Source organism: Schistocerca gregaria, chromosome 4 (assembly GCF_023897955.1).
Source record: "Schistocerca gregaria isolate iqSchGreg1 chromosome 4, iqSchGreg1.2, whole genome shotgun sequence".
NCBI lineage: Eukaryota > Metazoa > Arthropoda > Insecta > Orthoptera > Acrididae > Schistocerca > Schistocerca gregaria.
In genome coordinates this window covers 459,450,209-459,462,862 of record NC_064923.1, presented here as the reverse complement: position 1 = coordinate 459,462,862, position 12,654 = coordinate 459,450,209, and the positions used below count along the sequence as shown (strand labels likewise).

General features: G+C 38.9%; 1 protein-coding gene across 3 annotated transcripts in view; it reads right to left on the bottom strand.

Moving 5' to 3' along the window:
* Positions 1 to 890: 890 nt before the first annotated feature.
* LOC126266612 (WD repeat-containing protein 37) overlaps positions 891 to 12,654 on the bottom strand; it is a 110,713-nt gene continuing 98,949 nt past the window's right edge. For all 3 annotated transcript variants that reach the window (XM_049970955.1, XM_049970954.1, XM_049970953.1), the window contains 2 exons: positions 7,154 to 7,400; positions 891 to 1,796 (listed from right to left, as the gene is read on the bottom strand). In XM_049970955.1, coding sequence (XP_049826912.1) covers positions 1,668 to 1,796; positions 7,154 to 7,400 — 376 coding nt within the window. In that variant the 3' untranslated portion in view covers positions 891 to 1,667. The remainder of the gene's footprint in view (positions 1,797 to 7,153; positions 7,401 to 12,654) is intronic.

The following is a 12,654-nucleotide window of genomic DNA, read 5'->3' as shown; positions in this document are numbered from 1 at the left end:
ACACTTTTTTTTCCTTTCCTGTTTCCAGAGAACTTTAACTGCAAGAAATCGAAGAAAACTTCATCCAGCACAACATAGTTGAGTCAACCTCACACACATAGCACTCACGGTAACAGAAATTAAACCTGTAATCCCTGTATGTACGAAATACCTGCTGCATTAAATGTGTGGCTTTTAAGTGATTCATGTATTCAACACATAAATTGCTTATAAGAGGAGCGGTAACAACTATTGCCTCTGATGTGCTAAAATGTGTCTCATTACTATCACAAATAATACTGGAAAAAACAGGACAATGATCAGCAGACAGCGTTCTTCAGTTTCTGCTTATTTAGGACCAGGGAGCCAAAACACAAAAAAGCCTATAGAAAGTATTCAAACTTATGCAGTTAACATCCAGTAGTCAGACGAAAGGTGTATATTTTAATGGAACCATGTTCTACTAGTCTGGAAAAAATAAGGTTTCCTTGGACTCCTTCTTCATAAGTATAAACGACTAGATTCAAATGTTTTTAAACTTCAACTCTGTGCATGCAAATTACTGTGACAGAGGTTTACAGTTACACATTGAATTTTTCTTTGTTGTTAATTGTTGAATAATTAAGGTCTAAGACAAAAATAGTCTGCTTAATCCTTTCTATCCTCTTATGACATTGTAACTGAAAATATTAAACGGAAAATCCTATCTGTGACTCGGCATCTCCGCTATATGGTCAGTAGCTACTTTCTTTTTCACAATTTTGTAACACTAAATATTGTTTTACAACACTGCTGCTGAATTTCCATCATTTTCTGCAGCTGTAAGTGAAAGACAAAAATACGATACAAATACTCTACATCTCATCCAAAATATGCTTGAGCTGCTAACAGGAAGCATTAAACACAGCTACTGAAACACACACCAACATCAATATATTTGCATTATTAGAATACAAAAGAGCAATACTTTGCTCACTACAAAGACTGTGACAAATTATAGGAAAATAATGGAACAATACAAATATCACAACAAAAAGTACAGCACATAACCAAATTGTAATATGAGATTATTTACAGAAGGAACAATTAGGGTAACCAATTCATCATTTACAAGGAACAAAACAGTCAGTACAGTTTTATGGATACAATGCTTAGTAACAGAAAATTTCTCTCTCTCTCTCTCTTTTAATATGGTGCACAAGAAACAGTAGATCTACTGCCAAACACAAGAGAATGAACAAGCATTTAAGACGAGATGTAAAACTACTACAGCTAACAGTACACTCACTGTTTTTAAGCAAATATTAATTTTGTGAATTATAAACTGCTGTGGAGCTGCATAAAATAATGTAACAAGGCACTCATAGGATTTCAGAAGATTGAATAGATGAATATCTGTAAAACAGCAACACCTATATCATTCAATGCTTATTTACATCTGACTTTTAACAGTTGTTTTTACAAGACTATTATACAAGTCCCCTCACAACAAATTGGGACTCAACAAATAATAAAATGAGAATTCATTTTAGACACTGATAAACAGATTTGCTCTGAAATAAGCATGTACATTAACATATCCTTCAAAAATGAGTTTCTATATGAAGATGTGTATTGTGTACTGTTTGTGTATTGTTTTTACACACTTTAAAATGGTCAATGATCACAGCAATTTTCCACTGCAAAATCTACAAATCTTTGCTCAACTGGACCGACCAGCCAAGTATCAGTCGATCAAATCCACATGAAAAGAAATTGCATGGTACACTTGTGTTTTCATCAGCCCATGCTACAGAGCATACCATCCGTCTATGTCCCTAGAAGAAAAATAAATAATTAGGGTCAGTATTTACGCTGTTTCATGTTATATGATGATATAACATGGCATATACTAACAACGGACACGGCTCTCTATGCCGTACACATGACTTATTTTAGAGTTCTATGAGAAGTTAGTCTAATTTACGTGCAATGAGAGGTGTTTGGTTATGGTGGTCATAACATTTATAAGTAATGAATATATCTGCAATATCACAGAACACAGAAAAAAATACTGGTATAGAAAAACTATATATAAAACCAAATGGCAAACAAGGAGAATTTAACTATTTGTAATTAACCACATAACAAAATTCACATTACAATATGTACAACACCATGAACTACATGTTGTTACAAGATTGAAAAAATTCTGCTGATTTTTATGAGATATACTTTCATTCAAAAGTAAATAATGAAACAGGCTATAAAGCAATAACATCATGAACAAAAAGCCTCGGAACCTCAGAGGACAAATACCTTCACACATCAAAAAGAACATATTAATACCATTTCCAAAGGAGATGTGAGTGCTGATGTGTGAATTTTATCTAATTATCAGTCTGGTAAGTTATGCCTGCAAAACACTGACATGAATGATTTACAAATGAATTGAAAAACAGGTAGAACTGGACCTCGAGGGAATATCTATTTGGGTTCCAGAGAAATTTCGGAAACACTAATGTCAATACTGATCCTATGATTTATCTAAGCAAACAGACTGAAGAAAGGCAGACCTACATTTATTGTATTTGTAGATCTGCAGAAAGCTCTTGAAAATATTAGGTGAAATAGATTCTCTGAAATTGTGAAGGTGGTGTGGATAAGAAACAGGGAGAAAATTTTCATGTACAACTTGTACCTGTGAAGGAAGCAAGGAAGGACTAATGTAATTTCCATAAAAAACAATTTTGAAAAAATTGCAGTTAGTAGAAGAATGATAATATTAAATCATTATTCTAATTAATGCAGGCAAATATTAAAGGCAAAGAAAGTAAGAAAAAAATGGTAAATTAAGAGAAGCAGAAGTGTTTAGTCACCCAAAAACTTTGCTAGCTTTTTGAAGAGAGCCTATCATGTCGAAAATATGATACCAACATTCCTCATGCCCATGGCCTTGTCACTACTGAACACTACTCACTCCAAAATCCAACTCCAAACCCATTGCCTCTCTCCTTGTACGCCTTACTAACTATAATAATTACTTCTCCATATAAACTGATCTGTGGCATAGCCATGGGCACTCACATGGAACTGTCATTTGCCAACTTATTTGTAAGCCATCTACAGGAAACCTTCCTAGCCTCCAAAAACCTTAACCCCTTTGCTTGGTTCAGATTCTTTGTTGATATCTTCATGATCTGGACCCAGGGCCAGGACACTTTATCCTCATTCCTTCACAAACTCAAAACCAGCCTTTCCGTCTATTCCACCTGGTCCTCATCAAGCCAACATGGTACCTTCCTGGATGCTGACCTCTACTTCTCTAATGGCTCCATCCACTCCTCTGTCCATGTGTATACCACAATCTGCATTTCAACAGCTGACACCCCTTCCACACAAAAAAGAATCAGTCCCATACAGTCTGGCCACCAGCAGTTGGTGAGCCTGCAGTGACAAGAATTGTTTTGCCCAGTATGCTGAGGGTCACTCAAAAGCCTTTGCAGAAAGCCACTACACCCCAAATGTAAGCAGCAAACAGGTTTCCCATGTCTTGTCTCCTGTCACTCCCCTGATCACCCCCCCCCCCCCCCCAATCCCCAGGAATTAATAGCAAATGAACATCTCCCTTGTCACCAAATATCATCCTATCATCCCAGACTGGAGCAGCTGAACCATATCCTCCCAAAAATTGTATTCTGTCACCCACCAAATTTAGACAACACCCTAGTCCATCTCTAGGCCACTTCCAATCTCAACCCTTTACCACAGGAACCACATTATTCCCGTGGAAGACCTAGGTGCAAGAGCTTCCCAATTCAACCACTCAGCACATTCTATTCCAGTCCTTTGATAGGCTTATACTATATTATCAGAAGTAGGGCCACCTGTGAAAGAAACCATGTCTGTACCAGCTCTGCCGTAATTACTACACAGCATTTTATGTGGGCATAATCACTAACTAGCTGTGTATCAGAATATAAGGCCACTGCCAACTACGTAAGATGGCATCCTATTTCCAAAAGGATCACTTCAGAACTTTCTGTGGAAAATGAGAATAAATTACTAGCTTGAGCAACAATCAACACCTCCAATGTAACAAGCTTAGTATTAAGACAGCAACAACTTCTTTCCTGCTGCAAAACCTTTTATATCTTTTGCAACAAACTCTGTAAATTAATAAGACAACTGCAATATAAGAACTTTAATTTACAACCAATTTACATCTCAGTTGTGAGCAGGAATGTTTCAACTACTTGGAGCCTACAAATAAGCGATTGTATTCTGTCACAGCCTAAGCAACATCAGTGCAGCCACTGTTTGAGCTAGTGAAACACCTGACCATAATTCCCAGGCCCTTTTTTGGAAAGTGGCTCCACCACATACAAAATTCAGTGCATTTTGCCCAGCAGGTTCAGGCTTCTGCTAGGCCAGGAGAACATCATTGTGAGGTTCAGTGTGGTTTCTCTTTTTACTAAGGTACTTCTAACAGACTCTCTTAACCTCACAGGAGGTAAACGCCAGTGACAGTACTCTCTGGACTCATTCTCACACCAAACTCCTTCTGGTTTAATGGATGTCACTATGAATAGACCAACATAGTAGTGATGAGCTGTAGTATCAGCAATGGTAGTTAGCATGGTCTTTGAGGCATCAGATAAAGGTCGAGTCAGCAACCCACAAAGCTTCACATTTTCTCTGATAGTTATATGACACATTCATGTTCTAGCTAGGTGGGCAAGAGCATCTACAAGGCTTCCTGCAACATTTGAATTTGTTGCACCAAAACATCATATTTACAATAAAGAAAATCAGCTTCCCTTCCCAGACATGCTGGTAGAACAGAGATAACGACACACTAGGACACGGTGTTTAGTGCAAACCAATGTGTGAGTCCATCTGTCATGTCTCTTCACAACAAGAAGACATCCTCAGCACACTACAGGACAGGGCTCATGAAATCTCCATCCAACAGAGCTTTGCACCAGAGTTGCAGCATCTACAGACAGTTTTCCAGAAGGACAGTTACCACCACATTAGATCAAGCACACCATAAAACTGAAGGAGTCAAGGTCACAACTTGCAGGGGAAGAATAGAAACCTGTTGCGAAGGCATTTATCCTGTATGTCAGAGCACGTATTCAAAAATTGAAAGACTACTTCATAAAGAAAGTCAAGTATGTATTTTGTCCACCGCTATAAACGCACCTTGTTGGGAATGATCTAGGATTCCAAAAACCAGGAGTCTATTGCATCCCGTATCACAGAGGGAAAATGTACAGTGGTCACACCACGTGGATGGTGCAGGAAATATGTATGGTGCAGAAATGTCTGAGAGATAAGGAACAACCAACCAAGTCAGCTGGGCAGAGCACTCTCTCTTTAAAGGATATAGCACGAAACATGATGGTCCAAATTGCTGAAACAGGACAACACATTACAGAATTGCATTTTAAATTGTAAAGCTTGATACCAAGTCTCGAGAGTGCACAAAGCACAATGATGGTCTGTGGAAATATCCACTATGGTCATGCTAAATGGAGAGCTGGGGATCACACCACATAGAGGCATTTCCTTTGCACCAGTGGCCTCCAGACCCCCCACACTGGCAGCAGAGAGAAAGGAGACCCCAACTCATGTCCTGGCAACTCCCTGGTTCAGCAAGCCCAAGCTCAGCAGTGGGAAGGAGGGGGTAGCTAAGGTGGCACACAGCAGAAGACGAATCAGTAATCACGACTGCCTGAAGATGGTGACAAGTCAGCTTGCCATAATATCATATCAAATGGACAATGCTGACTGGCTGAATACCCAAGAACGTTTTAAGAAAAGTCAGAAGAAAGCTTCCAAGCACAAAGTGGCTGAGAAGGTGGCAATCACGAGGGTCCCATGACTACAACAAGCACCAAATTTATGCAAACCTGTTCAAGTAACTATTCATCATTCGAGTTGGATTATTGTTGGGATGGCCAAACATGGGATTTGGATGGGTAATTTGACATTTTTCCTGCCAACAAGACAAATGGGGCACTAGAGGAGCTATGTAATGCACAGCAATTTTATATGTCCATGGGGAAACTATGTTCACAAAGAAGGAATGATTTCCATTGGACTGTTGTTTGGTTTTGTTGATCATTAGAGTTTGTATCTTTGTGAGTAATAAGTAGGTAACGTGCAAATCTGAACAGTTACACATTGAATCTACAAAACAAAAAGAGTGGAGAACATCTTTCCAGCACGTGACATTGTTCAAGGGGCATATACTGGAATGACATCTTCAACAAATTTCTCGCCCCATGCTCCCATTCCATACAATCTCATAAGAAGTATAACCTTTAGATTTGGATTCTTTCCACCAAAACAAGGAGAATACAGATTACTCCTGTCTCAAAAACACACTCTAATTCAGCTTAGTGAAAAACCACAATGTTACTGCAATTAAACAATTTTGGTAATAAAGGTGTACTGTACTATTTTCCTAAGCTCCAAATGTTTAAATTGTTCAAATGGCACTGAGCACTATGGGAGTTAACTTCTGAGGTCATCAGTCCCCTAGAACTTAGAACTACTTAAACCTAACTAACCTAAGGACATCATGCACATCCATGCCCAAGGGAGGATTCGAACCTGCGATCGTAGCGATCACGCGGTTCCAGACTGAAGCGCCTAGAACCGCACGGCCACACCGACCGGCACGCTCCAAATGTGAAAACTCCTCATTCATCTGCATATAACACACATGGAACTGGCTGGAATGACAGGGACAACTATGCATATGTAAGAGTAGTATATTATCCTCCTAATGTTGAACACCAGGAACTTTGATAAAGGCTCATATTGAGCCAGTTTAACTTAACATGAGCATGAAATAACAACACCAACCAGAACAATAACAAAACATGACATTATACGATTCATTGTTCATATACTGCCAAAAATTATTAGTCACAAAATAAAATATGATGAGAGGTACTGATTTCCAATTATGTGGCAACAATAACCTCACTAAACAAATTTTTAAAAAATTAGTATTTTCAACTTCACCTTTCCTGGAATGAAATTTTGTAATGTCCAATACAAAAAAACAAGCTGCAACTGAAAGGAAACACTGAATAACATTAACTCTGTCACCGCTAATACACTTTCCTAATTGAATTATTAAATGCAATATAAAATAGGTAATTCTCATTCATCTTACCTTGTGACTCGTGCGTGGTAACCTAGCAACTCGCTGACCATTCAAGTCGAATAAACGTACTTGTCGGTTGTCATGTGGTATTGCAACAACACCTCCAGCAGATACTGCCAAACGATTTACAGCTGAGTCAGCACGTACAGTTGCAAGGGGTGATCGCATATTTCTTAAGTCCCATACTTTTACACTCCTGTCATCTGAACCAGAAACAACTTTGTCCTCACGTGTAAATACTGCAGAAGTAACAGTCCTGTAGAAAAAGAAAGATCAATATTATATAATCTTGTCGTAATTGTGGTGTCACCGCCAGCCACCACACTTGCTAGGTGGTAGCCTTTAAATCGGCCGCGGTCCGGTAGTATACGTCGGACCCGCGTGTCGCCACTATCAGTGGTTGCAAACCGAGCACTGCCACACGGCAGGTCTAGAGAGACTTCCTAGCACTCGCCCCCAGTTGTACAGCCGACTTTGCTAGCGATGGTTCACTGACTTCTACGCTCTCATTTGCCGAGAAAATAGTTAGCATAGCCTTCAGCTGCGTTATTTGCTACGACCTAGCAAGGCGCCAGTATCCGTACTATTGATATTGTGAATCATGTACCTTAAAGAGCGACGTTCTCCATTAATGGATTAAAGTTAAGTATTCCACCAGCTACGTCCATTTTTCTCAATTCTAATTCCCTTGTCATGTTGCAGACCTCATGCCAGCCTGTGTGAGCTGAGACGCGTGCATTTCGGCCTCCTTTAGAAAAACACGGTTGGCTCTCCTGCTAACCACAATAGTAATAATTCTACATCAACAACATTCAATCAGTTAAGTGGAGGTACTGGTGAAATTTAAACCCGGTAGTAAAACAATCACAATGTGCTGAAAATTTATTTCATACCATATCTTGGCATGCTGAATTCAGTGGGTAAACCCAATTTGCTAAACAAAATTTGTTTCATCACCTCTTTCTTTTTCTTCTTCTTCTTTCTCTTCAGACCTGCTGATTTATGTTCACAGTGAACTCAGTTGTGAACTAGAAAGCAAATATCTATTAAGGTTTCTAATCCAGAATGGATGGCAGCAGGGTGTGAGGTTCTTAGGTCAAGCAGGACCAACATTTGAACACTATTCAGTTACTTTACGTAACTTTATTCACACACACACACACACACACACACACACACACACACACTCTCTCTCTCTCTCTCTCTCTCTCTCTCTCTCTCTCTCTCTCTAGCATTAACACTCCTGCAATCTACCAACTCTAACGCGATGCAATTGACGTCAGTGTGATGCCTGGTGGCCAGAAATGATCCATTTTCACACCGCGTGGCCAACTATACTCTATGACCCATCCATGTGGATGCTGCGGAGATGGAAATATGTGATGTAATTTGTAAATTGAAAATAAAGAATACAATTTTCAAATGTATCAAGTCATTTTTTTTATTTACTTTTCCTTCCTATTGGGCCAACCTTTGTATAATGTCTTATTAATTCTACTTTATGCTCAGTTCTTGTCATGTATTATAAGTACAAATTTTTATAATTCATTTACACTTTTTGTATGTATATAATGTTAGAAAGATAACAATACATCAATTTCATTGGAAAAAAAAAAAACTACAATGGCCTAAAGAAAACAAAAAAAAACTATGCGTATGTCAATTTTAAAAAATTTTGATTCAAATCATTTTCTTAAATACATTCCATGATAACCAACAACTCCACGTATAGGTTTCAAAAATAATGATTTTTTTTTTCAAAAATCAAAAATTCAAAGGTGATAAAAAAAAATTGTTCAGCAAATTGGTTATACAACCTGAATTCAGCATGTAAAGATATGTTATGAAATAAATTTTCAGCCGCCTGCGATTTTTTTGTGACTAGGATGAAATTTTAACCAACTTTGATTCCATCAGGAACCGTGCTACACAGCAACTGTAGACTATAAGGAAGGGGAGGCACGAAGCAGTCAGCTGCAATCCCTTTAGTTGTTATTGTTATTATTATTATTATTAATAGGGCATTTCAATTGACTGCTGTGTGCCTCTCCTAACAGAAATTATTTCCACCGGCTTTCACTGGTGAAACAAATCATAAATATCTGAATGTACATTGTCTTTCCCTGTTATTGAGTGATGCAGAGGTATTTGTAGTCATGGATTATGTGATACTTAAAAAGCTGGCAAGTTCCAAAAAGACGGATCAGCTAAATTATCTAGTTTTAATCCACACCTTTTTCAGTGTTTATAAATTAGTCACTCAACACACCTAGTATCAATGATATAATGTATAGAAGAAGTAGTCAAGTAATTTTGGAATGGACATACATTACACAGCATAGACAAAATCAAATAATGGAAAATCCAGGATGGAATAATGACAATATTACACAATGATAGATTGCTACTCACAATATAGTGGAAATATTCAGCCACAGACAGGCATAGCAGAAAGACTGCTAAGTAAGCAAATAAGCTTTTGGCCGAAAAACCACCTGCTGATTTTAAACACACACACACACACACACACACACACACACACACACACACACACACATGGTCTCTGGCTGGCCAGACTGCAAGAAACTGCACATGATGGGAGAAGCAATCTGAGTGGTAGGGTTAAGGAGGAGGCTGAGAGGGGAGGGATAGTAGCAGTGTAGGGGTGGGGGACAGTAAAGTGCTGCTTGTGGGAACACACAGGGATGATTCGGAGAGGGGGTAGAGCGGCTAGGTGCATTTGGGAGGTTAGACGTAGAGTGGGGGCAGGAGGGGGCGAGGGGCAGAAAAGGGAAAAGGAGAGAAGTAAAAAGACTGTGTGTGCATGGGTGGAATAGAGGTCTGTGCAGTGCTGGAAAGCGAACAGGGAAAGGGGTAGGAGTTTCATTGTCATTATACTGCATAGAGGTTTATCATGAACAAACTAATATGGAAATCGACTTTATAAGCCTAACAGCAGCAATTACAACAAAGAGTTAGTTTAATTCATTGGCAAAATCCCACTTAGATGTCCTCTTTCGTAGTAAGACATAATCAGAGGTGGAACAGCAGTAGCATATGAGGATGCACAGGAAGAAAAGCTCACACATTAGTGACCAACTAGCATGATTTGATTACACCCTGCTTGCAGCACTATTCTATAAAACGTATTAAGTACTGTACTGTACTACCCTGTTCATTAATTCCAAAGGGTCCGCTTCTGCAAAGGCAGGGACTCCCTCCATCATATCATAATTATTATGTCCATTAGTCAATTTTAACTATCCCAAATATGACAGTACTCTGAAAAATACAGAGGGGCCCAAAAAAATGTAACCACTGTTTAAAAGTCCATAACTGGCAAATTAATTGATGGAGTTGTCTCATTTTTGGTGAAAGTGTAGGTTAAAGTCCAACTTAAAGATATGACTGTAGGTGTTCAAAATGGTTACCATTAACATCCACACACAAAATATGCCGCCGAGCTGCAGCAAGAACAACTGACTGCAACGTGTTCAGCTGGATATTTGCGCACGAAAGTACGGTGAATTCTCAAAGATCATCCAATGAGCGTGATTTTTGTTGATAAACAACGTCCTTTGGTGTTCCCCACGGGTAAAAGTCCAGAGGAGTTAGGTCTGCGGAACATGGTGGATACTCCACAGCACCTCTATGGCCTATCCATCTTCCACAGGCACGGTTACCGGTGAAGTGTACATTCAGAAGCTTCAGACATCCATTTTACCTGCCATCCGAGACTTGTATGGAGACGGAAGAGTTTACTTTAAACAAGATGGTGCCCCAGCCCACTACCAAAATCGTGTTACGGCGCATCTCAATGAAAATCTACCAGGAAGATGGATAGGCCGTAGAGGTGCTGTGGAGTATCCATCACGTTCCCCAGACCTTGCTCCTCTGGACTTCGAGAATCCATCACACATTCATAAGCAAATATCCAACTCAACACGTTGCAGTCAGTAGTTCGTGCTTCAGTTGGGCGGCATCGTTTGTGTATGGATGTTAATGGTGATAATTTCGAACACCTACAGTGATATCTTTAAGTTGGACTTTAAGCTAAACTTTCACCAAACATGAGACAACCCCGTCAAATAGTTAGCAAGTTATGGACTTTTAAACAGTGGATACATTTTTTTGGACCACTCTTTATTACTTACTTCCCAACTATCTATTTGGTGATTGAGTCAGTCCTGGGTATTCCAGACTTTGTTGCTACAGATCCATTAATGCCCGAAATGGTTTCACTGATCATTAGTGAAGCACTACTTTTGCAGTGCTTGTTTCTGTGGCTTCCACTTTTGGCTTGCATGACTGACATGGAGGCAGAAGAAGAATGAGAAGGAGTGATTGATTGCTAAATATGAGACCACTGATTAGCAAATGCTGTAAGGGAAGGGGGAGCCTGTTATTAGACGAAAGGCTTCCAGTAAGATAAAACAAGGTAAGTTCAAATAATGTTCCTTTTTTAAATTTATTGGTGGCCATATACCATAGTACAACATTTGGAGCAGGTAATTATAAGAAATAAGTAAACCCAATCATTCTTTATCAGGCAAGGCCGTTTTGGTGGTGGTATGACCTTTACTTCCTTCAATTTGGAAACAGTCTTACGCAATACCAATACAGGAACTCCAAAAACAAAAACCAGAACCTTGGCACAACTTAGCCTTCTTTTTACATGCCAAACATTGTCAAAAAACAAGTCATATGTAACACCAAAGGCAATATTACGAAGCAAGTAAAGGATGATGATAAAAAAAATGAGGGCACAAAGTTGGGACACAGAGAAAAAGATGATGGGAAACAACTTAAAATACAGCAATTAGTACACGATTTCCAAATCAACCATAAATAGACAGTGAAAGGATCAAAAACCAAGAGGATAAACCAGACAGGTTGAAACAAAAAAGTATAATAAATGTAAAAGCAGTAAACAGCTTGCTAGCACAATCAATGGACATACTCCATAGGTCCAAGTGTGATAGTGCTCTCCTCAGAATTTTATGTAGCACAGTCTGACGTCTTGGAAACAATGACTTCATATTTCATATAACTCATTATGACACATGAGTCCTGCTTTGCAAATAGATGTGCCATTTAAGATTTCATAAAAACACTAAAATTCGCTCCACATTTAACACACTTTTCTTTAGCAAAGAACTAAAATTTTATGGAAAGTTCAAAAATACTGCATTACCTATTGAAGATATCTGTGATGAGTACTGTCACATTTTGTGTGTGTGTGTGTGTGTGTGTGTGTGTCTAAAAACAAAGATGATGTGACTTACCATACGAAAGTGCTGGCATGTTGATATACACACAAACAAACACAAACCAACACACACACAAAATTCAAGCTTTCGCAACCAACGGTTGCTTCATCAGGAAAGAGGGAAGGAGAGTGAAATATGAAAGGATGTGGATTTTAAGGGAGAGGGTAAGGAGTCATTCCAATCCCGGGAGCGGAAAGACATACCTTAGGGGGAAAAGTGACAGGTATACACACACGCGCG